We start from the raw sequence: 26,962 nt of genomic DNA, 5'->3' as shown, positions 1-26,962 counted from the left end.
AAGCCTTAGCCAGAAGAAATAAGGATCCAGGAAGCTTGCATCGAGTGACAAAAAAGACTTAGCTCCGTCATTATTGAAATAAAAACAAATAACTCAGGACTTTGGTATATAATACATAGAGACCAGAAACATGGGTTGTTAGCTAGAATAATGCTGCAAATGCTCATATCAATTGGATATTTCGCAAATTAAAATGTATACTGAATTATATATATTACCTATTTTATTAAAAATAAAAATTTTAATTACAAAGAGTTATTACATTTATATAACCGTGATGTTTGAGATATTATAGCTTGATTAAATCTGTAAAATAAATTAAAGATCCTATGGATTGACAAATGGCAACAGTCTGAGATGTGTGTCTTTGCGACGCTACCATGTAAATTAAAGTTCTTTTTCTTCCGGCCTCTTATGTTCCGTTTAAATTATAGCAATGGCAACATTTGTCAAGTCGTATTGATGATAAATGCATGTAGTACATAGTTCTGATCTCAAAATAAGAATAACTTTTATTATTTTAATTTATATTAAATCCACTATATTGCACTTGAGCTTCACCTTTTCATGATAAGAATTATACTTCCAAGTATCTGAAGAAGATTTTGATTTCGTAAACGAACTTTTGTTACTAACAGAGTCCGTGGTGATCTTTTTATGCTTACAAAACCTTATGCAGCTTTAAATGATGAGGTGATAACAGATAAGATACTGCAGTGCCACCACAGAAGTTAATTTTTAGAGTCGCAGTCTTCAAAATTTTAACCTAATAATTTTAGCTATGGTGGTGATGTATATAAAATTTAACAAAATTTTGGAAAATGCTTAATTAACTCTATAATTGTTTTCCCTTTAACGAAAAGAAAAAAAAAAATTGATTAAAAATATATCATCGTCAAAATGTTAAGCAACATCAGAAGATCAAATAATAATATAATGAATTACAAGTATAATTTATTAAGACACACAAATAAAATAGAAATGTATTTCTTACCATTCTAGAGTATCACCAGAACTACTATCACTGTATATCACTAATAATCTACTATCACTGTAGTATTGCAAGGTTTCCTATTTCTCATGTTTCAATCGTACAGCAGATGCCCATTGAACATAAGGCAAAGTTTTAAAACTTAAATGTATTAAAATAAGAATTTACTGAACAGTAAAAGAAATGCCCTTGCAAAGAAATAATTGCACAGTGCATCAAATTGAGAGAATAAAAATGCTTTATTAGACTGTAAGAGCATTTAAAAAAAAAATGAAAACTTTTGAACTAGATTTTTAAAGTTTATTAGGAGGAATAAAGACATGCTAGTTACATTTTTAATAAATATGTCTCTAGCAATGTCAGAAATATATCTACCAAAAATTTCATAGCCAATTTCAATAAAAATACTGCTCTAAAAGTGTACCACAAACTTCAGTTCTAGATTCTGTCGTTATGAAATCCTACACCATGGCATTAGTACTAGTTCCAGGTATATAATGAAATAGCCCCCCAAAATATTAACTACTTACAATATAAGGATAATAATATATTGAACGTTCTGCATCTTGTCTGCTTATCAAATGCTATTATTACCGTGTATCCTTTAGTAGGCAATTATTTCCCAAGACACACTCTTTTAAACTACATGCTACTTTTATTATATATACAAAATATATCATCACTCGCATACACACTTATATCTACAGCTACTCATAACTACAGGTACTCGCATTTCATTTTCTTATTACTGCGCGCTTCGATGCCTGGCGCTGTGCTAGCTTTAAGTCCAATTATGATATACCACATCGATAGTTCTCGATATACCACATCCCTCCCCCTTTATCATAACTGCAGTCTATCTGGGGGACGACGAATTCTACTGGACCGACGCGCAAAGGTTGTGACACGGCAGGTTTTTTTGGTAACCTGGTTGTATCAGCAACAGGTCCGGTGGATGAAACATCTCGTACAACCTTGGGCTCGGAGGACGACACAGACTCATCTGCCTGGTGGCTATTATCTTTGGATGGTTGTGGAACTCTACTCTTATCAGGCTCTTTGAAAATCACGAGAGCTGGAGGTGGACGTATGAATCCCTCATCTGTTGCGGTTCCTCCATCACTCATTTGATCGACATGTCGTCGCCATAGCTGGCCATCTACATTTATGGTGTAATGAAGCTGCCCATCCTTGGATTGGACGGTTCCAAATCTCCATCGTCTATCACGTTGGCCATAATTTCTTACTGCCGCTCTATCTTCTACTCTAAATTTACGGTCTGCAAACTCGTAGGTTCCTTTTCGAACTCTGTATTCCACCCTCCTTTAAAGATCTGGTCTCAATAAATCTATTCTTGTTCGAATTTCCCTCTTCAGCGTTAGCATTGCAGGGCTCTGCAGAGTAGTTAAATTCGGAGTTTTTCTAGATTGCATCAAAAATGTGCTGATTCATATTTTCAATACAGCTGAACATCGATAAGCCAAATATTGACAATTGAAGTTTAATAAAGCAGGAGGCACCATAAACGGAAAAAAATTGATTAATCAAAATTTTGCTAGCATGAAGGGAGGTTAATATTAATTTTTAATTCTAAACTTTGATATTCGGCGAATATGTCATAAAGTATTTCTCCTACCTTCTTAGCGTGCCTTCGTGGTGTAATGGTCTGCAAGCTTCGTATTACAGAGGCCCATGGTTCGATTCCCGGCGAAGGCGTTGCTCATTTTTCATCTGTCAAGCTTTCAAAAACTACCTAATGTCTCTACAATGGTTCTAAATAACATTTCTCAAATATTTTATGGGCATTGAAATTTGTAGATCGAAGGAAAATTATTATATGAGATATCCAAGCTTATCAGTGGGAAAGAATATACAGAAATTATAGCATAGAACTGACTTGAAAAATCATGAGTAAAGAAACTGAAAATTAATTAAATACCTAATAATTTATAAAATAGTTTCATCACACTGATAAGCAGGTAGAACCGTTCTAATAATTCACAAGTATTTTTATTGATAATTAGAACATTTTTCATAAATTGTTTGAAAAATGTCTGATTGTAAAATTATAAATTTAATAAAACCTCAGCATTTGAAAATATGAAGTTCAGACCATCAATATATAAACGTGAGATATACTTATATTAAGTTATTTTTAAAAAAATTAACCTTCTTAAGGAAATATTGAAAAAAAGTAGAAAGTAGAAATTAAAAATTCTCAAACAATCTTGTTTGGTCTGCACAAAGTAGTTATTCCAAGACAATACAAAAAACGCCAATCCGAAATTACAGTTAATATACTTTTTCCAAAATTCTCATCGATTTAAAGACTACTGTTGATTCTTAATAATCAATATTGTTAGTCTGCTATATTTTAAAATGGTATTTGCTTTCTTGCTTGTTACTAAATTCAATTTTTATCTATTTTTGCCTTAAAAACTACAAACTTTCGCCTTCCTCCCCCCGATAATCCTTTTTATCTCTTAAAGTGAAAGATTAAAGGTTCCGTATTAAAGGTAAATTCTTTAATATTTGTGATTATTATAACATCTTTATAAAACTCTATAATCATAGTCTGGAGCGACTAGGGCAATAATTTTATCTCGAGATAAATATTAAAATACGCTGACCCGTCGGGGATAATCACGAAATTTCTCGATTGCCGAGGATTTCTTCAGCTTTCCAAAGAGTACAGAAAGCAAAAATTCTATTGGCTATGTAACAGTAATGTACACTGCTCAAAAAAAAAAAAAAAAAAAAAAAAAAAAAAAAAAATGGGACAGTGCTATATCTCCCGTTCTACTGGGGCGATTGACAAAATTCAAACTACGTTTTTCATGTCTCGAAAGCGCGACTTAGGATATATATTAGATTTATATATAGTACTATTCTAACATAGGTATTTTGACACAAAATCGGATTTTTTCTGAAATAACAAACCATTTTTTTTACATATTTCGATTCTACGACTCAAATTATGTCAGAATACCAAGTTTTGTAAAAATCGTACGATTAGTTTTTAAAATATTAGCTCTTAAAATTTTAGCTCCTCAATGTTAATTGAATTTGGCAAATATTTATTAATATCTCTTTTTTTATTAAACTTTTTTGATTTTTTCTCTCACATTTCGAAATTTTGGTTCATTCCAAATAAAATTTACCCATTTTTTGCGTTTTATTTTTTAAATTTTTATTTTTAAATAATTTCTATAGATTTTTCGAAAAACATTTTGAATTATAACCTATAAAATTTTTACCATCATCTTAAAGTAGGTGTATTTTTAAGCATATCTGCAAAAAATTAGACTTTTCTACTCAAAATTTTCTAAGATATACACGAATTTACATAATTTCGCGTTTTGAAATTTGGCACCTTTTTTTTGAGCGATAATAACGCCAAATGTGGTCTATGGATTTTTGTTACACTGAATTGCCACAGCTATTTTTAACCTTAAACTTCAAGTTAAATTTTACAGAGAATTTATTATATGACATTTTTTCCCTCAATGATGCGTAATAAATATTTATTAATATTATATGAAAGGCTATTTTTTTAAATTATAGATGATATTATTCAAATTTTTAACTATTTTTTTTTAATTTCTCTCGTATCTTTTCTTTTTTAAAAAAAATTAAGAGTAAGTTTTTGTAAGAGTAAATTTTTACCTTCGGCGTTTTATCGTCTGCTACTTTACTTCGTTTAAATCGAATTGTCTAAAACTGAGAATTTTCGTTTGATATTTTTTTGAATTTTATGACATTAACTGCATAATTTATTTCTAAACAAACTGTTGCTTTTGAAGTGGCTGAAAGAGCGGCTGATACTACTCGTATTATCCATATTTTTAAAGCACAATATATTTTTATAGAAACATAATATTTAGAATAATCATTTTTTATAAAAGTTAAATTATGATATAAACATACAACCCTCTAGAGACTGAATTAATGGAAGTTCAATGGTTATGTAGAAATGATCTGCAGCTACTTAATGGCTGGATAAGTCATCAGATTCTGTGGACAAGTAAGAATAATTATATAAACGACACCAACATTCTGGATTCAATAAACAACGAGGATACGATGTTTACTAAATGAATTAAGAAGTTTTAAAACATAAAAAATCAACTCATTTTTTTCCTAAAATGTATTTTTGTGCGTAGCGTATTTTCATTATATCCTTAAAATTCTAATTTAGAATGTAATTGTCAAGAACTGAATCCTAATCATCAGTAATATAATAAGTAATTATTGCTGTTATTAATAAATCCTTCTTATAAAGTAATTGCAAATATTTCAAAAAACTTTCTGTCTGAATGCAAACATTTTTCTATGCAAATATTTTTAATTTTATATTAATCAAGATTGCACACCATATTACTTATTTCCACTTCAATTCTTACCGTCAGTTCTAGTAGAATTTACAAATCAATTATATTTAATTAAGGATTGAATTGGATTATTTAATTATGGCAAAGCACACGAGGGCTATCTGCCTAAAGGGAGGGATGCCTTCGTGGAGGACTTTCTAAGGGAAACTGGCTCGTATACACGTTACACATGGGGAAAACCACAAAACCGCCCATGCGGCCAGCCCGTTCGCGGGATTCGAAACTCGAACCGAACTACCAGTGTTCAGCGTCTTTACCGCTCGGCTGTTGGTGGGCTATTTAATTAAGGAATGACCATCTAAGTTAAGAAACAGCGTACCGTAACAACATTTCAATTATTGTTCCGTATCTTTCATGTTACTCCCGATTGGCTAGCTACAGGATTTTTAATGAGTATTCGGATTTTACTAGTAACTTCACTTGGAAATCGCGCTTAAACTAGGTTAGTTGGTTATTTGAACATAGAAAGAACATGGGTGCTATTTGATTAAGATGCTTTCATAGAGAATCTTTGTAAAGAGAACCTAAAAAACTACGAAAACCAACCATGCAGCCTGGGTTAGACTGAGCAGCAAACAATTAGTATTTAACAATATTTTCTTTTTCAAATGCTAGGCAACTGATGAGGCTTCAATTAAATCTCCAATTTAATATTTTATTTGTAAATATTTAAAATATTGTTGTATTCTTTGACACAAAAAGCAGAATTTAAGTTTTGTTAACTCGTTAGTAAACTACCAAGCCGTAGTGCAAATGAATATTCAATTTCTTTGGCAATAATTGTATTCACTTAATATTCTTGGAATATGAGCTAAAGAAGGAACGTTCTCGGAAGATTAAAGAAGTGTTTAAATCCAGTGATATTAGGTTTGACTTACAAGCTCAGGATCAAAACTATTCTGCAATTGCCCGAGTAGTTTACTTGTAAATGGATGTGAATTAAGCAGATGACTTTTAATCTTACGTTATTCAGCCAGAAAACGTATTCCAAATGTTTTGTATTGCATGACAATGCATCTTTTCATTATTCAATAACCAGTCGGAGAACCGCTTGTGTTCGGAAAATAAGTATGTATATTCAATCGTCCTGCATGTTCTTCAAATTTGTCTTCTTGTGATTTTTATTCTTTCTCAAAAACTAAAGTTGCCTCTCAAACGAAAGAATTTTGACATTGAAGAGACAGAAGTAGTATGACATCTACTTTTAGAGGCATGTGAAAAACAGATCTCTACAAACCTTCTCTTCCATTACATGTTGTGCAGTCAGACAAAAAGTTACATCAGCGTTAATTCTATAATCTATTTTTATTACACTCTGATTACTTTATTAACATACAGTAAATATATACTAAATCTTTAACTTTAGCTTAAGTAATTCGGAATTTTTGACGGAATTGTTGTCGGAACTAGGACTTAGAAGATAAGTCAAATTAAATATTTCGATAACCCAGTAAATTCAAGTTCGAAATTTCAATATTTTATTTTCGGAGGGAGGGGAAATGTTTTCAGTTTTGGTCCATTATACTAAGTATATTTGCTTCGATTTTTTATTTTTCCATAAAAGCGAAAATTTTACGCATGGTATACATATAACGCATAGCTTCAAATTAAAATTTAATAATATACAGAGTGGTTATAATTAAAGTTCCACATTGAAACGGTCATAAAAGGAAAACTACTAGATCAAATGTTATCAAACTTGGAAATCGTGTAAAGGAGGCCATGGAAATTTATTTTCCGCGAAAAAAAGGAAGTTCGAAACCTCACCACCAGGGAGGGAAATGGCGCTGTATGCAATATTGTTAAACTAAATATGGGTCGGAATCTAACTTAACCTTTTGTTAAACGGGTTTAATATGTTGTATACCCTTAAGAAACTTTGAAGTAGGCAAATTATTATTTAAAGACGTTAAATTCGATAAATGTCAAGTGCGCCATCCCCGTAAGTGAGATTTTCGTCTGTGAAAACCACGAATTAGCGATTAGAAAATGTGAGATCGCAAATCACTCTCACAAGTGCGTACAATCTGGAAATCGTTTTCTTACAGATCGCTAATTTGTAATTTTTTAAGCCTGAATTCGGCACTAAAACATGAAGATACTGATTCAAAACGCTTTTAATCGATTTGGGCCAAAGAAATCTCTCATGTTATCTATCTAGTTCCATTGTATTCTCCTACGGCATTCGATTGCATAACAGTCATTTCACACCGTTTACTGTTGAATGACAGCTAGTTTTATAACTGAACCATTTTTTTCTGAAGAGCAGTCGACAGCTGGACCACTGCGATTGCAGTTCCTTAGAGCCAATATTAAAATTTTTCGTGATACATGAACTGCAGTAACGTGGCATTTTAGATACTACGATTTTTATGCAGGGCTGGGCACCACCTCAAGAGTGTTGCATAGTTACTTAGGCAACATTTCAAAAATGAACGTCTTATAGGCCAACACTTCCCCTCTTCCCACCAGACCTCAACCTCTGTGACTTTTGTCTATGAGGTTATCTCAAAAGCACTATTTATGGTGATAATCTAAACAATGTGGCAGAAATGAAAAATGTGATACACTGATAACATTCCTCCTGATATGCTATGTGTAACGTGTATACGAGCCAGTTTCCCTTAAAAAGTCCTCCACGAAGGCATCCCTCCCTTAAGGCAGATAGCCCTCGAGTGCTTTGCCGTAATCTAATAAAGCAAACCAAAACCAAACCTGATATGCTAAGAGCTGCTGTTGAGAATGCAGTAACATGATTTAACTTGCTTTCGGAAAATGCTGGACGCTACATTGAACATGCTTTGTAACACGTTTCGGAAAATATTAAACACATTTTAAACAGATGTTTTCGTGTCTTATTTCATTTAATAATATTGTATACAGCGCCATTTTTCCCCTGATGGTGAGTTTTTGAACTCTTTTCTTTTTCCTCCGAAAATAAATTCTCATAACCTCCTTTACACGATTCCTAAGTTTGATAACATTTGGTCCGGTAGTTTTCCTTTTATGACCATTTCAAAGTGGAACTTTAATAATAACCACCATGTAAAATAAGCTTTAAAAGTCTGACAGTTTGGTTCAAGTTCCAACTTAAAAAAAATATATATATAAATATAAATTTTTATATTAATTCTCTTAGAAAGCATGTTTTAAGAAGCTAATTTTTTCTCTCGCGTTATAGATTGTATAAAAAAAACATGATCTTTAATATGATTTAGATTGTTTCAGCCGATATAAGAATCGGGTTACTCTGTGGTACAGAATAAACCCTGCTGGACTGTTTTATTTCTTTGTCATTTAGCAAAAATCTTTTAATTAAATTATTTATCCTTTGGACTTCGCTTTAAACTTTATTTATAGCTAAAATGACTAGAAAATGAAAAGCTGTCTTTAGCTGAAACGCAATTCATATAATTGATATTTTAAAAAATTGACAAGAATGCAAAATGTATGGAAGTCTAGCAGTCGAAAAATCTTAATTTTCTTGTGTGAGCACTGAAAATAACTGTAGAAGGAAAGAAGAAAATTAGGGAGAAAAGTAAGCAAAAATTTGCAGGGAAATTTGGCTGTCAGACGTACCAAGATGTTCAAAAAGTTGGACGCTTTCGAATATACTTTCAGGATACTTCAAAGAATTTAGGTGTTCAAAGAGAAAACACTTGGACGAGTACACCAGCAAATACCATCAATTGAGCTTGTGTTAACAGAAAAGACAAAACGATATCATTGCAGATTAAAGTGAAGAGCGACTGGTTTTAAACTATATGGTTATGTAAATTACGTTATAGAACATCATATCGTATCATAAATGGTGAATCCCATGATTTCCTCAGTCGAATTATTTGAAGATTCAGGAGTTTATCCAGTGATGTATGTGGATGTCACTTAAAGATGTTTTTTCCTCTTCCTGATGAACTAGCGGCCGCGCGGTAAAGTCGCTGAACACTGGTAGTTCGGTCCGAGGTTCGAATCCCGCGAACGGGCTGGCTGCATGGGCGTTTTCGTGGTTTTCCCCATGTGTAACGTGTATACGAGCCAGTTTCCCTTAGAAAGTCCTCCAGGAAGGCATCCCTCCCCTTAGGCAGATAGCCGTAGTGTGCTTTGTCATAATAAAATAAACCAAAACCTTTTGATGCCAGTCTTTCCTTTCATCTCATAGCTTCAAAATGTTTAGCCTCTAAAGACTGATAAAGGCTCTGACGAAATACTTCGTGAAGAACTTTCTAAGGGAAACCAGCTGTCATACGCGATACACATGAGAAAATCCACGAAAACGCCCATGCAACCAGCCCGTTTACCGGGGTTCGAACCCCGGAGTGAACTACCAGTGTTCAGCAACTTTACCGCTCGGCCGTTTGTGGGCCTTTATGAAATGGAAGGCGATAACTTTATTTAAAATGATTGTCAGAAATACCAAAATGTTTCGAAAAGTTGGATACTTTTCAATATACTTTCAGAATGCTTAAAGAAACAGTGAAGAAAAATAAATTTTTTCGTAAAATTTAGTATTCGTATTTTTTTAAATTTAAAACTTTTCAATCTTATGATATTTGATTCTTGCGATTTCAAAAATAAAATATTTGACTAAAATATGAATAACATTTTAAGAAACCAAATGTAGGATAAAATTGTGTAAAGCAATGGGCACAATGATAAAACTGTTTAAAGCAGTGTATGCAAGTCATCCTAAGTTAAAATATCGGTTATACATCTCTCTTATTTATATATATTTTTTCTGAACGGAACATTGAAAGGCGTGTAAAACTGTGCTTTACTGTATTTTCTCTTTTAATATAGTATGCAGTTTTCAAACGCATCGTAGTCTGGGTTACAAAGTATTCTTCCGAAAAAAACGCAGTTCAAATAAATAAAATCAAATTCTGGAAAATTGATATTAATAAATATATTTAAAATGCTCAGTTCGAAGGAATAAATAGAAAATTTGGTACTTTTCCGTTTTGCCGGCGCAAATCTCGCCAAGCAGACTTTATTGGCGACAACATACAGTATACACATAAAAAATATTTAAAAAAATGTTAGTTTTAAGAATTCTTTTTTTGAAGGCATAAACATTTTAATATCGCTTAAAATTTTATAAAAAGCCAATAAATAAAGACAATAAATTTGTAAAAAAACATTAAGAATTTACTATGCTTTCATGGTTCACCATCCTGATTCGCCGGTTCATATCACGTGACTCCAAGCGATCTCATCTCACGTAAACTACTCTACAAAATTCTAATGCTCTCAGTAATTATCTACATTAATTTCAAGTTAAATCTTAATTTGGAACACAAGTTTATATGCAAGAAATATTTCAATTCGTATGAATAGCTTACTCAGAAATTATGTAAAACTGCAGTGCTTTACTTCGCTAATGCATTCTCATTAGAAATGAATTTAACCCTTGACTTTACCTTTTCTATATTTTCGGCTTCAGGTAAGCACTGTGATTGCATTCTAATTGACTTAATTACCGAAAATGTCCTTAGACATAAAGCTGAACTATCTGATAAAAATTCTATGCAATTATATGCCAGTATTGAAAAAAAAAACAATCAATCTGATAAGTAAAAGCTGCGACTTGTTTTGAAAATGAGGCGTAAAAGGTTACCAGCGAGAATATTCCGTTTGGCATCGGTTGTACCATTATTGACAACTTTATCGCTTGCGCCGGCAAAACGGAAAAGTACCGAAAATTTTAAAACAATTAAAACAAAAGTATAAAAATTTTAAAATGACCTAAAATAATAGGTATGACGAAAAATATATATAAAGAAAACTATTTGAAAAAAAAAATAAACGCTGCACCTTTATTTACGCAGTTCGAATAGGTAAATAGAAATTTTTAAAACAGTTATTCGAAAAAAAAAAAAAAAAAAAAAAAAAAAAAAAAAAAAACGTGCAACTTAAACAATTAAAATGAAATTCGAAAAGAAAAAATTACTTAAAATAATAAGTTATAATTAAAAATATAATATAAAGAATATTATATGGAAAAAAGGAACGACGGTGACTTTTTTTCTTAGGAAACTAGGTTGCCATATATTAAGAAGTTCGCCAAGGGAAGTATTCTTGGCGCAAACTGACAAAAAAGTGCCAACATAAATTTGTGAATTTCTCCGTAAATTTCGCTCCAAATTTTACAAAATTTCATATTTAGGCGTAATTTGAGTCGTAGAATCGAAATATGTAAAAAAATTGGTATGTTATTTCAGAAAAAGTCCGATTTTGTGTCAAAATACCTATGTTAGAATAGTGCTATATATAAATCTAATATATATCCTAAGTCGCGCTTTCGAGACATGAAGAACGCAATTTGAATTTTGTCAATCGGCCCAGTAGATCGGGAGATATAGGACTGTCCCATTTTTTTTTTTTTTTTTTTTTTTTTTTTTTTTTTTTTTTTTTGAGCAGTGTACATAATTGATTCGTGGCTAAACAAGCAAATACATAATTAATCATCTTTTAATCAGTCAAACTCTGGTAATGTAATCGTCTTCATTTGAGATCTTAAGATTATGATTAAATTGCACGGCGGTTGGATAAATTATGTTGTACGCGCACAGATTTTCTTTAGTGTATTGCAGATTTTTAGATTTAATAAAGCCTTACAAAGAAACAGTTTGTCAGTATTGAAAGATAACGGAAGTCTACCTAACGTAATTTACGGAAATGACCTTTCTAGGAGTCTAGCAAAAGTGAAGGGTAACTACTTAATAAGCTTGTAGAGTTATTAGGTTATTTTGAAGCAAGTGACATGAAAAATGAGGAAAGCTTTCGCCGGAACTCGAACCCTAAATACTCGAATATGCTTCCAACTATATCACAAAGGCGTTTGGAAAAGAGGGAGAAAATACCTTATACACTAAGTGCTAAGTTATGGTTTAGAATTTGGAAAAACTGTTAATTTGAAGAGTAATTTTAGCGATAATTCTAGTAGTATTAAAGTTACTGAAATACGAAATAGGATTTAGCAATTAAAATGAAAATTAAAAAATAGTTGGAAAAATCTAAAATTTAAGGATGTATTCGATATTTGCTGCAAAATTTAATTTCGTGAAATCTTGAAAAATATTCTAAATTAGCAGAAATTAGAGTTCCGATAAAGGTACTATCCTAATCATGGCAATTATTCCACAGCCATTTTAAAAACTTTTTTCTGATGTAATAAGCAATCTGATAAGCGATGATAATATAAAACTGTCATATCCCATCAGATTGTTTATTGACGATGATTCTGAAATCAAATTACGGAAACACTTTGCACAAAAGTAGCTCACTGTTTCCTTCATTTATTCTTTTTTGTAATCTTTTCGAATTACATCCTTCATTATCTTCAGGAAATTTTCTTTTCATTTCCTTTTTATTTATTTATTTATTTACTTTTTAGTTAAATATTTAAGACTGAGTTTCCTCATGAGTTTGATATCCTTACTTTCTGCTGACTGCTTTTCGTACTCCAGTATTTAGAAGAAAAAAGATCTTTGTTTTGTTAATTTACAACCCCTTTTCTCAGGTACTGAGAATTAAACGACGTTGCAGAACTTAAGTGCGCTAAGAAAGGTGAGTTATGTAAATCTAAAAACGAATTTAGAACAGAAGCAAAAGACAGAGAGAGAATTATCTGTTTAAGAATTCAGGTCATTACTTCCCACTGACAGTAAGATTTAATAATGTGCTTAACAAAAAAAAAAAAAAAAAAAAAGAGAGAGAGAGAGAGAGAGAGTTTGGTTTGGAAGATCATTCTGAATATTTCACATCAAATGAAATACAAATACCTGACAAAGTCTCTCACTAAAACTTCTCACTCCTCCAGTGCAATGTACAGTTCATTGAATCTGATAGAAATTTGGAAGATATGCATATGATCACTAAACTATTCTACCATAAAACAAGTTTAAAATGTTAGAAGAGGAAAAATATTTAGAAGCTTTAGCAAACCTTTAAAGGTGTGTGTGTGATTATGGCAAAGTCTCGAGGGCTATCTGCCTAAGGGGAGGGATGCCTTCGTGGAGGACTTTCTAAGGGAAACTGGCTCGTATACACGTTACACATGGGGGGAAAAAACCTTTAAAGGAATATCGTTAAGGAATGCTTTATTATATGGGAAAGCGGTAACTCGTTTCAGAGAAGAAAAGGAGTTTACATAATTTACGCACTGTAAGAAAAGACAAATAGCTGCTATAACAGTTGTTAAGCCTGTAACTCATAAGTTTTGGAATAGTCAGTTAAATTAGTAGTATTTAAAAATTAAACTCAGCTGGCCCATGAATGCCCTTATTGGAGAGGTTATATACTTACTCGAGAGTTTTTCCGCAGATGCGATCGAATTGACTGCCCATATCCTGAAGCGATTTTCAGATCAATTTCATCAAATCCTGCTGCAATGACCTTGATAAGAACGTCATCCTCACTAACAATTTTAGGGATTGGCAAATCCGAGCGGATCTCCACTGACTGTCGAAAATACATATCTTTTTCACAATGAAGAATAAAATTACTAAAATAAACATTCTTTCAATCAATTTTGCAAAATTCACTATTCATGCAGTTTTCCATTTAATTTGTTAAATTTTATAGCTTGCAAATCATTTCCAAAATTCAGGTTTTCCAAAACTTTTAGGATATAAAATTAAGTACTCTAAAAATAAATGATAGACTCATAACAATAATTACATTTATAGTCACTTTGTTTTAATCTAACACTGACTCAGATAGCATTTTCTAAACTTTCTAATTGTAATTTGAATTACACTTTAGGGATTGATAAGAAAATAATTATTAAAAATTATTTCAAGACTTTATTAAATCAGAAGAGAAATATGCCAAAGTGAAACTTAAAACTGGTAAAGAAACAACCTTGTACTTGGCGTAGATTTAGACAAAAACTCAATCGATTTCGAAGGCAAACAGGTCCCTCTTCATCAGTAGCAAAGAAATTTGTAAGACTGGAAAGTAGCGGGCGTAAAAGTCATGTTTAAACCCTACTGCAGTAAAGCGAACGAAACAAAAAAGAAAAGATATACTCACCCACGTGTAACCAAACTAAAAAACAGCCACGTGGAATGGAAAAAAAAAAAAAAATGCAAATGAGCGACGATACAAAGTGGAAGCAGTTCCTGTAAAATGCTGGTTGGTAGCAAAAGCAAATCAGAAGAAAAACACGCCAAAGTGAAATTATCGATTTCGAGGGCAAACAGGTCCCTCTTTGATCAGGAGCAAAGAAATTTGCAAAATTGGAAAGCTGCGGGGGGGGGGGTAACGGTCCTATTCATACCCTACTGCAGTAAAGGGAACAAGAAGATAGTGCCATTTGTAATTATTAACGCAATTACAATTAATATTTAACGAAATTACAATTAATTATTTATTGCAATTATTAACAAATTAGTAACGAAAGTTGAAAAGTTAAGTTAATCGAATTTTAAAAGCGTTAGAAAGGACTGGATCGGACTTAATTTTTATTAAACATTAGAAATTAATCGAAATTTTTATAATTTAGTAACCTAATTCGCGATTAGATCTATTTAACCTGGCAAGATTGATTTAAATATTTGACTGTGTTTGCCTTTTTAAAAAACAGTTATTAAAATTTTTCAACATTTTCATCTTCAATGTAGATGCATTCTTTCAGGTGATACATTCACTGCTCGTAACATCTGCGCGAAGCAGGCCGTTTCGACGCCAGCGGTTCGACGCCAAAGTTTCGACGCCGAGGCAGTTGGACGCCGTACGTTTCAACGCAGGGGCAGTTCGACGCATATTTTTTTTCGTATTTTTACTTATTTTTAGAATAAATATGAAGTAATATAAATAAGTAATATGATTGATTTTTATTTTTTTATTTATTGAATTAGCGATTGTTTGCATGCATATTTGAAATAAATATATGTGTGTATATGTGTGTGAAAGTGTTCTAGATTTTTGTTTGTGTCCCAGATTAGTGAGAAGCCCCCTCGGCAACGTCAAGGCTCCGGGACATTAGGGTTTTTTTTAATTTATTTATTTCACAAAACAGCATCAAAAATGCAAAATACACAAATGGTAAATAAACATATGGTTACAAAATAGTTATATTATATTGCAGACAAATATAATTACTGATAAATCAGATTACATATAAATAAGATTAGAGATAAATAAGATTATATCACAGAACTGTTATTATACACTCAAAAGTCTTTAATTCGGACACCCATAATCCGGAATGATCTATAATCCGGACCTCAAAGCTGCGCGTAAGACCTTTACGGCTGCGCACATGCGTGTGCGCATGCGCATAATACGTTTACGCGTGCGCGTTTAATGTATAACGGACGATATAAGCTAAAATTATCTAATTATCTATTTCAGTTAATGTTGCAGATTGCGTTGTTCCTTAATCTTCGAATTGGATCCGGCTTATTATTTTTTGCAGACTGTTAGAGCAATTTTATAAAAGTAAGCTTGAACTTTCGATTATGTCAAATAGAATTTCCGATGCTGGAGCTCCCAAAGTATCTACAAAATGAAAGTATGTTTCGATGTCCATCAAAGAAAGGTGGAATTGCTGCAAAAAAATGGATAAAGGCATATCCTTTGTTTCTATAACAATTCCGAAATCTGTTTATCAATTTCACGCTGCTCTGCGGCAGGGGGGGGAAACGCCGCGGTGCGCAATGAATTGGAAGTTGATCTGTCAGCACTATCCTTATCTTCAGGGCAGATGTTTTTATTTTATTTGACTTATAATTCCTTACAAAATTTAGTATTTCATCTCGATGTACTCCGTCTTTGATATGATTTAAATCAAATTCCTCGTCATTATAATTCGCTTCCGATAGTGAAGAAAGTGACACAGAGGTTATTGAAAACGAAAAAATTTCGATTGACAAATTAGTCGGTATTCTCGACACAGCAATTATAGGACTTGAACAGCGGAACTTTGTAACTGAACAAGAAATTATGCCTGTTTATAGAATTAAAGAGAAAGTATTATCACATAAAACGAAGCAACTTAAACAACTTACACTGAAAGAAATGTTTAAATTTTGATACCCTTTAGATCATAATTGTTCTTTATTTCATAAATTACGGTTTCTTATTTTTAATTTTATAATTTCTGCGTGCCATCTTACCAGATTTAAACTGATGATCTATAATCCGGAAAAATCCATAATCAGGAATCGCCGAAGTCCCGACGAGTCCGGATTAACGACTTTTGACTGTACTAACCCATTGCAAAGTTATGCGCCACATTTTTCAGGTATTCCTTTATTACTCGATTTTCAAAATCTTCAAATACATGTATGTATGTAATGTATTACTTTAATTCTCATATCAGCTCGCAGATACCTATTCCGCTTGTGCGGCGGTTCATCTCCACGTACAAATTATTCATAACATTGATCAAATGATTTATGAACACGCCTGAGACCATCTATGAATTCCCATAATGTGGGGTGTGAAACACCAAATGATGATGACACCAAATTTATTTGAATGATGATGCAAACTTATTCTAAAAATAAATAAAAATACGAAAAGTATGGCTTCAAACAAAAGCAAAGCAAAAAAAGTATGGTGTCGAACTGACCCGCGTCGAAGCGACCTCGTGTCGAATTGACCACGCGTCGAAACGCTGGCGTCGAACCGTTGGCGTCGAAACGTTCGCGTCGAACTGACCTGTACCGACATCTGCGAAAATCGTCTCTCCTTAGTTATCCAGATATTTTATGCTGATAACGTTACCTGGTTCTCGTGGATAATTTCCAGGGCGAAAGCAAGAAATAAGTTAGCATTAGATCAGTAGAGTACGGTGAAGCATGAGATAATTTGGTTTCCGAAGCTTCTGTCGACAAATCTTTTAGCCAGTTTTGGATCTGCAGTCTGAAGAAATGCGCCTATAGTAGCGGCCATTATCTTTAAAAGAATAAAACATCAAGGCTTTAAAAGAAAAACAGGAATTAACTGTTTAAATTATTGCTGCGAAGTTAAACCGAGTTTTAATCCTTTCTACGTATACGAAAACAACTTTTGTTAGCCATAATTTAAATAATTAAACATGAGTTAATACTTTAATTGTATGGTTTGTCTTCGAAATCATGAACTTTTCAATAATGTCTTAAATAATTAAGCCTTTTTTTATTTCACAAACCTTGTTGTTATAATTTTTCTAATATTTTTAATTACAACCGTACAGTTATTGCAATTCCATGTCGAACCTGAATTTCCTGCACTGCAGTATACACTTTATAAAACTTGGAGATTTCACATTCCTTTTTTAATGTCTTCTTTCCAACTGAAATTGACCTCAGTCCTTGGCAAGAAAGAGAAAATTTTATATGCAAGCTTGTTGAAAGATTTCTAGACATGCGCTACATGCACAAATATAAAGTATTTAAAAAAGATTGCACCACTAAATATCTCTTCAACAGTTGATGATGAGCAGGCCTATGGTTCCTAATTGAAAACGAATCAAGTAAAGCAGGCTTTCAGAGTAAGACAATTTTAGACACATGGCAATTTTCAGTAAAAAATATACGAAATACGTTTTTATAGAAAAATTATACGAAATTAAAATTTTTATGAGCCTTGAGCAAAAAAAGGGTTTTATCAGTAAGTTGCTGCTTAATCTACTAAAGATCATTCAGAGGAGATCGTCTGTTCTTTGATATGCTAAACTGAACCTGAAATTGACTGTGGAAATTACATGACTTAACCGTTCCATCCGATAAAAAGAAAGTTAAAAGCGTCTACTTTAAATGTCCTAAAATTCGATTTCGTTAGATGTAAGCTACTGAATTAGAATATTTCTACAAGTGAGAATTTGAAACTTATCCTTTATTCGGTTATTTTCCTGCCGTCAAAGGTATCTGTTAGATTTACTTTCTGAAGCTCAGCGTAATATTCTAGGCTATGCAAATTCATGCTAAACATATTAGCTATGCAAATGTATTTAAAAACAGGACGAGTATCTTCACCAGTATTTGTATATGATCTACATCCATTTTAATTAACCATATTTGAGTTTAATTTTTAACATATGAGCATGGATGTTTTTTAAACAATTAGATTATAGACACCATTTGCCTAACTGAATTTGTTTTTTAAGCATTTAATAGTTTATTACTTGATATGTCTTTCATAAGCACAACTCTGATAAAAATTTTACAGTGATGCAGAAAAATCATCAATCGCGCTAAGATGCAACATTAATTACACTTCCTGAAAATAGCGTAATTATTTAGCCACCCTAGGGAGCAAGGGTATTGCGACATAAAGGGAGGATTCCGAGAATAGTTAAAAGTTATTAAGGAAAAACTGCAAAAATATGGAGTTACGCTAAATTTTCATTTATATGTAGTTACATTTCAGTTCAGTATTTCCAATTTCGTTCAAAATTTTGAGAAATGTAAATTACCGATATTCCATTGTACGACTTTATACCAATCCCTTTCATGCAAAGCTGTTTTTTTCTTCTTCTTTCATCATAGACATTTTTCAGCTTGCGAGAAAGAATTGCATGTAAATTGCTGACAACACTTATGGTTACCACGCCTGCAATGCCACACAAAAGCGACGGAGACACTGGAAAAGAAAAGCAGTAAATTCAAAATATACTTTTAAATATGCAGCTATTTAAATTAAATTTATTATTTAATTTACTATAAAATATTGCTATTTTTGAACAGTTAAGTTCAAGACTAAGGTTAGAAATGCTTGTATATAATATAGAAAATAATGCTTAAATAAATGTTGGAGTTTAGCATTAACCAAATATTCTCATTCTTAAAATGCCTTTTCGTGGCTTATAACGTTGTCACTAACACTGCATCATACATTACAGCTGCATTTAAAGTTGAGCAAAAGTATTTAGCAACAGAATTCTAAACTTGGCACAGAGCCCACCAGCGGCCGAGCGGTAAAGTCGCTGAACACTGGTAGTTCGGTCCGAGGTTCGAATCCCGCGAACGGGCTGGCTGCATGGGTGTTTTCGTGGTTTTTTCCATGTGTAACGTGTATACGAGCCAGTTTTCCTTAGAAAGTCCTCAACGAAGGCTATCCCTTGCCTTAGGCAGATAGCCCTCGAAGCTTTGCCGTAATTAAATAACCGAACCTAACCTAAACTTGGCATAAATGAAGAACAGAAATGTGATCTAAATTTTATTTTAAAATATTATATCTCTTATCTCAATGTGAAAGCTGATCTAATAAAAATGTCTCAAATGTGAAATAACTACAATAATTCGAAAACTTTATACTTTCTGTGTTAGTATTGATACTCGCCATGGTGGCAAAATACATTTTTTTTTTTCTTCCCTTCTTTTTTTTTTTTTTTTTTTTTTTTTTTTTTTTTTAAGTTTGAAACACATTTTAGGTTACTTAGAAAAAGTTTATCGCATGCAGAGTCGAGCCTAGATATTTCTCCAGAACAGACAGAAAGTATACTCTTACATACAATGTAAAATTTTTATGTGCACTTTTTCATTGTAATATATTTTAAGATAATATTTTTAAGTGCCATACTTTAGTTGTTGCAGAAATTTTTAATAATTTATTTTATATTGAAAAACCAGTATGTGAATTACAAACTTAAGGAACGAAAGTTAAAAAATAAATAAATCAGTCAAAGTAACAAGTTATGCATGGAACAGTATAACTTGTATTAAAAAATTTCCCTATTTTTCCAGTATTTTATGTTTTTTCTCTTAATAAAACAATATCGTCATTATTTTTTAATTTATATAATTATTTTATACTCGATAAAACAGAATAAGTGCATTTGATAATTTTTTCTCCCAAAGTGAAAGATCTCAGATATTTTTCGTAATTTAAGTGCCCTGAAACTTTTCCCAGTCAGGGTTTTAAAACCTGCTCTCGCTAAAAGTATTCTTAACACAACTTCTAAATTTAGATTCGATGGAGTATTTAAATTCTAAGTTCAGGTGTGATAACTTTAACTTATAGCTCCTTTGGTGTATGGGGTTATTTAAATTACACTTTTTTTTTTAATCAGAGGATTCCTATACATTGTTGTAGCCTTTATGTAATAAAACCAAACTAGCTACGAAAAAATAATTCTAGTCATGTCTCTGCGTCCGATAAAATACTGCGCTACTATATATAAATTGATTGTAATAATACGTCTCCATATTTAGAAAGACGTGTATAAAATCCTCTTCTAGGTCCTTATTTTTAACTTTAGAATGCAAAATAAATATCTTATAGTAAAAGGTCTGTTAATAACTTCTGAAGTACTTTCTGGGCCAAAATAAATGAAAATAAAATTCCTGTCTCGAAAGTGAATCACGATATCCAGTTGTAAAGTAGTTTTAGATTTTGCTTATTACATGCTCCGCCCTTAGGCAAGGAAAGGGAGGGATGCCCCGTGGAGGTCTTTTTTTTTAAGGGAAACTCTCTAACGTGGATACGCCACGTTAGGGACTCGATCCCCGGACCGAACTACCACTGTTCAGCGGCTTTTACCGCTCGGCCGCTGGTGGGCCTATTGTTCTTCATTTAGAATCGAAAAAAGTGTTAAACAACATCTGAATAGATGATTTATCAGAGCTTCAATTGCGCCGGAGCCCACAGGAGCCCGGCTCCGGTTCTTTTCAGTTTTCGAGATAAATTATAATTTCAGTCGGAGCCCTAAATAAAAGGGCTCCGGCACTTCTTTTATGTAAGTGAACCACAATTTTAGCAGATAAATTTTGTTTTAATAGTAAACCCTTAAAATCAATTCTAACTTCTGAATGCAGGCCTGTCTTTCCCTCTTACTCAAGGCCCACCAGCGGCCGAGCGGTAAAGTCGCTGAACACTGGTAGTTCTGTCCGAGGTTCGAATCCCGCGAACGGGCTGGCTGCATGGGTGTTTTCGTAGTTTTTCCCTTATGTAATGTGTATACGATCCAGTTTCCCTTAGAACGTCCTCCACGAAGGCATCCCTTCCCTTTAGGCAGATAGCCCTAGTGTGCTTTGCCGTAATTAAATACACCACCCTCTCACTCAAGCCTTACACAGAGGTTGAGACTTTTAAGGAAAGAAAAGACCTCCGATCATATGTCAAAGTCTTATTTTCCAAGATATGCAATGAAGTTATAAGAACGGGCAAACTTTGTATTCCTCAAAGTACTAAAAATGATACCCTAGTCGTAAAGGTTCCACGATAGTGACTTCCTATTGCAGAGCTCCTGTAGACGTTCTCAATGATGTAACGAAACGGGGGAACCATTGCTGTCACATGTACGGAGAAGTCTTACGTTTAATCTCACGTTGTTATCGTATTCAGAGAAAATTTCTGCTTGACAGCTAGAATTATATCGACAGGGCATCACGAACTCTTGAGCTCTTCCCTCTTTATTTTCAAAGCTACACTTTTCCGATAAAATTTCCTTTCATATCTTCATACTGTTTCAAAGATTCTCACTATTCTCCTTAGTGGAGCTTTAATCGTTTTATCTTTTTTCCTTGATGTGTTGTAAAAAAAAAGAGTGGTACATGTCATCCCTTGGAATAGTACATTATACGCATAATCAGGGCTTAAACTCAGATAGAGATCGGCTAAACTGCTTCTTAGCTTCTAAGTGGAACTGTAATTCCAGCCGATGCCCCGAATAAGACAAGGTCCGATATTTTTTTCTATGTAACTAATTTAAATTAATTTAATAATTTATTAGATTTCTTTTTATCTCTTTACATTTCGCTTAATTTAAATTTAATTATTTTAATTTTTAGAATATTTATTATTTTTTTTCTTTCCTCACAGTCTTTCATAGGGCTCCGGCACTTTTAATTTTAGAAATTAAGCCCTGACATTATTTACTATTTTAAACAATTAATGTTCACTGTTTGCAGTGTTTCTGACATTTATGATTTAAATTATACTAACTGTTAGCTTCATGTTAATTTCTTTCCTTCAAGCCTTGTTTCGTTAGGTAGTTGCTGAAATCAAAGTTTTTTGCAAAATTTATGACAAACGGCGTTGAAAAGAGATTTTCTCCTCGTTTGCAAGTTACGAAAGGAAAAGCACTATGTCTAAGATCATTTTAGTTTTTGTTGAATGGCACATGACCGCATTTCTAGATAACCCATCGTTGTTCACACTTAGTGATTCCCACAAAACATTTCGAAGCACGTTTATACGTAGGTGTATCCAAAAACAAGAGGTTACAAGCATCAACATTTGAAAATTATTGTAGAGGGAATACTTTATCCCCGGTTATGCGGGTAGTTAAGAGTAAGTTTGAAGACACGTTAGACCGACTGAAATAGCAAGACATTAGAAATGTGGTCTCGCTTGGAGGTGCGAGCCGTGATTCATTGCCCTTATCGATATCTGGAGCGTGGCCTTAGACAAGGTTACGTGAAGCCATCCGACGCAAGTGCCCTGGCATGCTAAGTATTAATGGTGTCATTCTCCTGCATCTTCCTCAAATTTCGGTGGGAAATGTGGAGTCACCACCCATATAGCACAGGTTTAGCACCCAATGGCTATTTTCTTTTTCCGAAATTGAAGGAACGTTTATCTGGAATGAGGTTCTCTTCGGGCAGTGATGTGAAAACAGCCACTGAGAACTGGCTCAATGGGCTGGGACATGATTTCTACAAAGAAGGGTTAAACAAGTTGGTCCTACGTTCAGATAAATACCTAAATAGATTTAGTGATTATGTGGGAAAATGATGGGCAATTATGCCTTCTTCTTAATTCCCTTTTATATATGCTGTCTATTGATAATAAATCATTTTTTATTACCCTTATAATTCTTTTTTGGATCCACCCTCATATTAAGCTCTTAATCTGGCCGAAATGCCTTTGGTGGTTTCACCATTTCGACCTTTCAAAAATACTACTGTTTCTCTTATCCTTTCAATTAAAAACGGGCCTTCGAGCTTATCACAAAACTTCCTCACGTTTCTTTCTGGTGCCCCCGAAACAGAATGTTTAATTTTCAAGACTTATTCTCCTACCTCCAAAGCAACATCCTGCCTTTTCTTGTCATAATAAAACTTTTGTTTCGTCCTGGCCGTATCCTAATTTCTAATTGCTTCGTCCATACACGATGCTTGGAATTCTCTCCGTTGTGCTGCTGCTTGCTTAAGAACCGTCCGTCAGAAAAGAAACTGAATGCCTGATGCTTAGTCTTGTTCAATAAATGAAGAAAGTTCTGTGTTTTTGTCTGACCCAACAATGTCGTAGCCTCGCTTATTGTTTTGTTGAAATCTTAGGCTAGCCAATATATCTGTAGGTTAGCAGTGAGTTACTGTCAATGAGAAGACGGAATATTTGATTTATTCTAGTTTTAATTAAAATATCATAAGTCGTGGAGAATAAAGTTGTATTAGCTATTACCTTTTGATTGTGTCCATAGTAAAATCTAAAAGGAGCGATAACTCACAAGTCTAACAAGAGTTAACTTCTAACGGTTAGCTGTTAGATAAATAGCAAGGAGTTTGGTTCAGTGAGCACTTTTAGATGTTACAAATTAATCATTAAAAATTAATCTTAACTAATTAAACATATATTTTAAATATTATTCTATGCATTTCTCTCACCACTTCCTTCAGAAGTACATTTTATGCTGTACGAGTATGTAAGTATATATTTTATACTTACATACTCGTAGATGTCCCAGGTGGGCATATTAGGCACAGTGTTGAAAATACCCCTTCTTTCAAACTTTCAGTAGAATATTTTAAATTCATGTAGTTAAAATGTTTTACACGTCTTTGCTTCATATTTTCCTTTACCTCTAAAATGACAATGCGCTGTCAAATGCATTGACATCGTATTCTTTATTACGAAACCATCCTTCTCAGTTCTAAAGCAATTCAACAGTGGTGTTTTTTTTTTTTTTTTTTTTTTTTTTTTTTTTTTGTTTTTTTTTTTTTGTTTGTTTTGTTTTTAAGGTACGACGACTTAAAATGGAAACCTGTTTAAAAGGAAAATCATACTTTTATACTTTGAGTGGTATACTGGTGTTTAGCAGAGATGGAAAGGAAAATGAATCCGAGACTTCTAAAAATTATTATTTGGCTGTTGTTAATTTAGTGGTGGACGTTTATAACTTAATTTTTTTTTTTTTTTTTCATCTCTATCTTGAGTTCGCATAAAACTCTGAAACGAAAAATTGCGGGTTAAATGCTGGCTGCATCACCATAATGTGTTTACGGCAACATTTGATGAAGAAAATTTATATTAATTCACATCCATATATTATCTCTTACAGTCAAATTCTCATTCTTCCGTAGTCCGACTCCCTGTTTAATGTTCCCACGAGACAAGTACCTTATTCGCCTTTCCCTAATCTTGTTCTTATGTGTGAATGGGGAGAAAATTTCAAGCCTCGCAGAAAAAAAGTGGTGCAAGAGAACTTAAAATTTTATATGATGTTAGGTTTGAGTTTTATGACATACTGCAGTGAAATTTTATGAAACTGAAACGTTTTATTCTCTGCTATTTTCGAATAGAAAAAGAATGAAGTGTCAGGGAAGAGAGTGGCTGACAAAACATTCGGATTTTACCTCAGTCGGAAAGAATGCACGGTGAAGAAAAGCAGGCACCTGTGCATCCAGGTAGGAGTATTAGATAACGCCAGTCCTTGCAAACTGATAAGTTTCCATCCCGGATATAATTTCGAGGAAGAACACCCGGGGTACTGTCCGAACGTTTCTCCCCCCTCTTCCCCTACTACTGACCTCTCGAGAAGATTTTGGCTCGCCGTGTGTTTTGAGTGCCCCCTTCCCGCACAGACACTATTTGCTTATAGGTTAGGTTAGGTTAGGCTATTTAATTACGGCAAAGCCTCGAGGGCTATCTGCCTAAGGGTAGGGATGCTTTCGTGGAGGACTTTCTAAGGGAAACTGACTCGTATACACGTTACACATGGGGAAAACCACAAAAACACCTATGCAGCCAGCCCTTTCGCGGGATTCGAACCTCGGACCGAACTACCAGTGTTCAGTGACTTTACCGCTCGGCCGCTGGTGGGCCTATATGCTTAGAGACAGCCATGCATTATCCAGTGCATTGATATTGGTCGCGAATATAATGAAAAATCCCACGAGAAACTATAGCTCAAACACCCCCTTCACTGTAAGGCTCGAACTTCTTCCCTCGTATATTATTTAATAAATTTAGAAAAATCGAACGCATAGCACTGCATCGCTAAATATAATTATTTCTTTTACATTATTTATCTACCTACATGTAGCGTTTTTATGCTTCTAGAGAAAAAAGATTCATGTCTCCACACCTAAAAGTTCAAGCCTGAAAAACATTCCTTCTTAGTATTTTAGATAACACTGTTTTATTGATATTTTATTTTATAAATTTAATTAAGCAAAGAAACTAGGCGGAAAATTTTCATGATGATGTTTCAAATGCTATTCTTGATGATTATTTTAAAATAAGAGTTTAATAATTATTTTCAAATAGCATAGTTAGAATGATTTTATTTTGAAGTGAATCGAAACTTTGGCCTCATCACGCATTTGAATGCTTTTAGTCAACTGAGTTACAGAAACCGTCGCATTTTCCCTCTCAATTTCTTCTTTCTCTCAAACGGAGATGTTCTTAGTGGAATCACTTTATTTATGTTAGAAGAAGCTAATGCAACTTATTCAAAAAACTTCAGAAGGTATATTATGTTGCTAAAATGATCTGATTTTATAAACTTCTCAAGTAATTGGTTCATGGCAATGCTTTAATTTCATTGCCTATTCCAAAAATAAGAGCAATCCGAATGATGAAAAAAAAAAAAAAAAAAAAAACAATTCATTGCTTCTTAATGTGTAACAACTTCATTACAGAATAATACATGCATGTACATAGTATTTTGTTTCTTCCTCATTTAACATTTTTCTGCGTGGTTCATATCTTTTTTTCTTTCCCTTTTTAAATTTCATATAAAATAAAATTTGTATTTAATATAGTTAGCAACAAAACGAACTTAACATATTTACATATGAATGTGTTATTTTCATATTTAACCAAAAATTTACAATAATCGTACCAAAAAATGACAGGTTATAGCCCAAGTGAATGTGTTACATACCGAATATTCCCACTGCATTTTATAAAGTCCAGATTATCCTATCTACTCTAGTCTGAAAATAATATTCTCATATATATTAATAAAATAGCCAGTACTCACATATATTTGAGTAATAGTTCAGAATTTGCTGTCTATTCATCGATTCCTTGTAAAATTACTCTTTTTTAGAGAGTTATATGCTACGCTTTCTGCTCTGCATTTGGACTGCAGGAAAGTGGCGGCACATACGAAAAAGCTTTAGTTAAGAAGTGCATGGTCTGGGTTAAAAATATCTCTCATCTCTGGACGATTTATAAATACTTCTTATTACTCAGCACTTTTATTTTTTATACTTCTTTTTTCAACACCTGCATTATTTTTTTCCTTACGCCTTTTATGAGCCATGTAAAAATAAAAATAAATAAAACTCATTTCGATTTTAATTCTATTATCTTTTAAAACGTTAAAATGTAACTTATAAAATTACTTTCCTTTTTAGATTTGCAAGTAAAAGAGGAAAAAAAAAAGGGCAACTAGAACATCTCTTGTGAACTAATAATT

General features: G+C 32.9%; 1 protein-coding gene across 2 annotated transcripts in view; it reads right to left on the bottom strand.

The window, feature by feature from the left end:
- Positions 1–26,668, bottom strand: part of LOC118185630 (NAD(P)H oxidoreductase RTN4IP1, mitochondrial-like) — a 64,543-nt gene extending 37,875 nt beyond the window's left edge. For both annotated transcript variants that reach the window (XM_085808146.1, XM_085808147.1), the window contains exons 1-3: positions 26,522–26,668; positions 18,788–18,954; positions 13,687–13,842 (exon numbers count right to left, since the gene is read on the bottom strand). In XM_085808146.1, coding sequence (XP_085664272.1) covers positions 13,687–13,842; positions 18,788–18,954; positions 26,522–26,561 — 363 coding nt within the window. In that variant the 5' untranslated portion in view covers positions 26,562–26,668. The remainder of the gene's footprint in view (positions 1–13,686; positions 13,843–18,787; positions 18,955–26,521) is intronic.
- Positions 26,669–26,962: the final 294 nt, after the last annotated feature.

Source organism: Stegodyphus dumicola, chromosome X1 (genome assembly GCF_044657685.1).
Source record: "Stegodyphus dumicola isolate Sdum_Otavi_A_Nest chromosome X1, ASM4465768v1".
NCBI classification, from domain to species: Eukaryota; Metazoa; Arthropoda; class Arachnida; order Araneae; family Eresidae; genus Stegodyphus; species Stegodyphus dumicola.
Note: the sequence above shows the minus strand (reverse complement) of the source record. Positions and strands in the feature narration are given on the sequence as shown.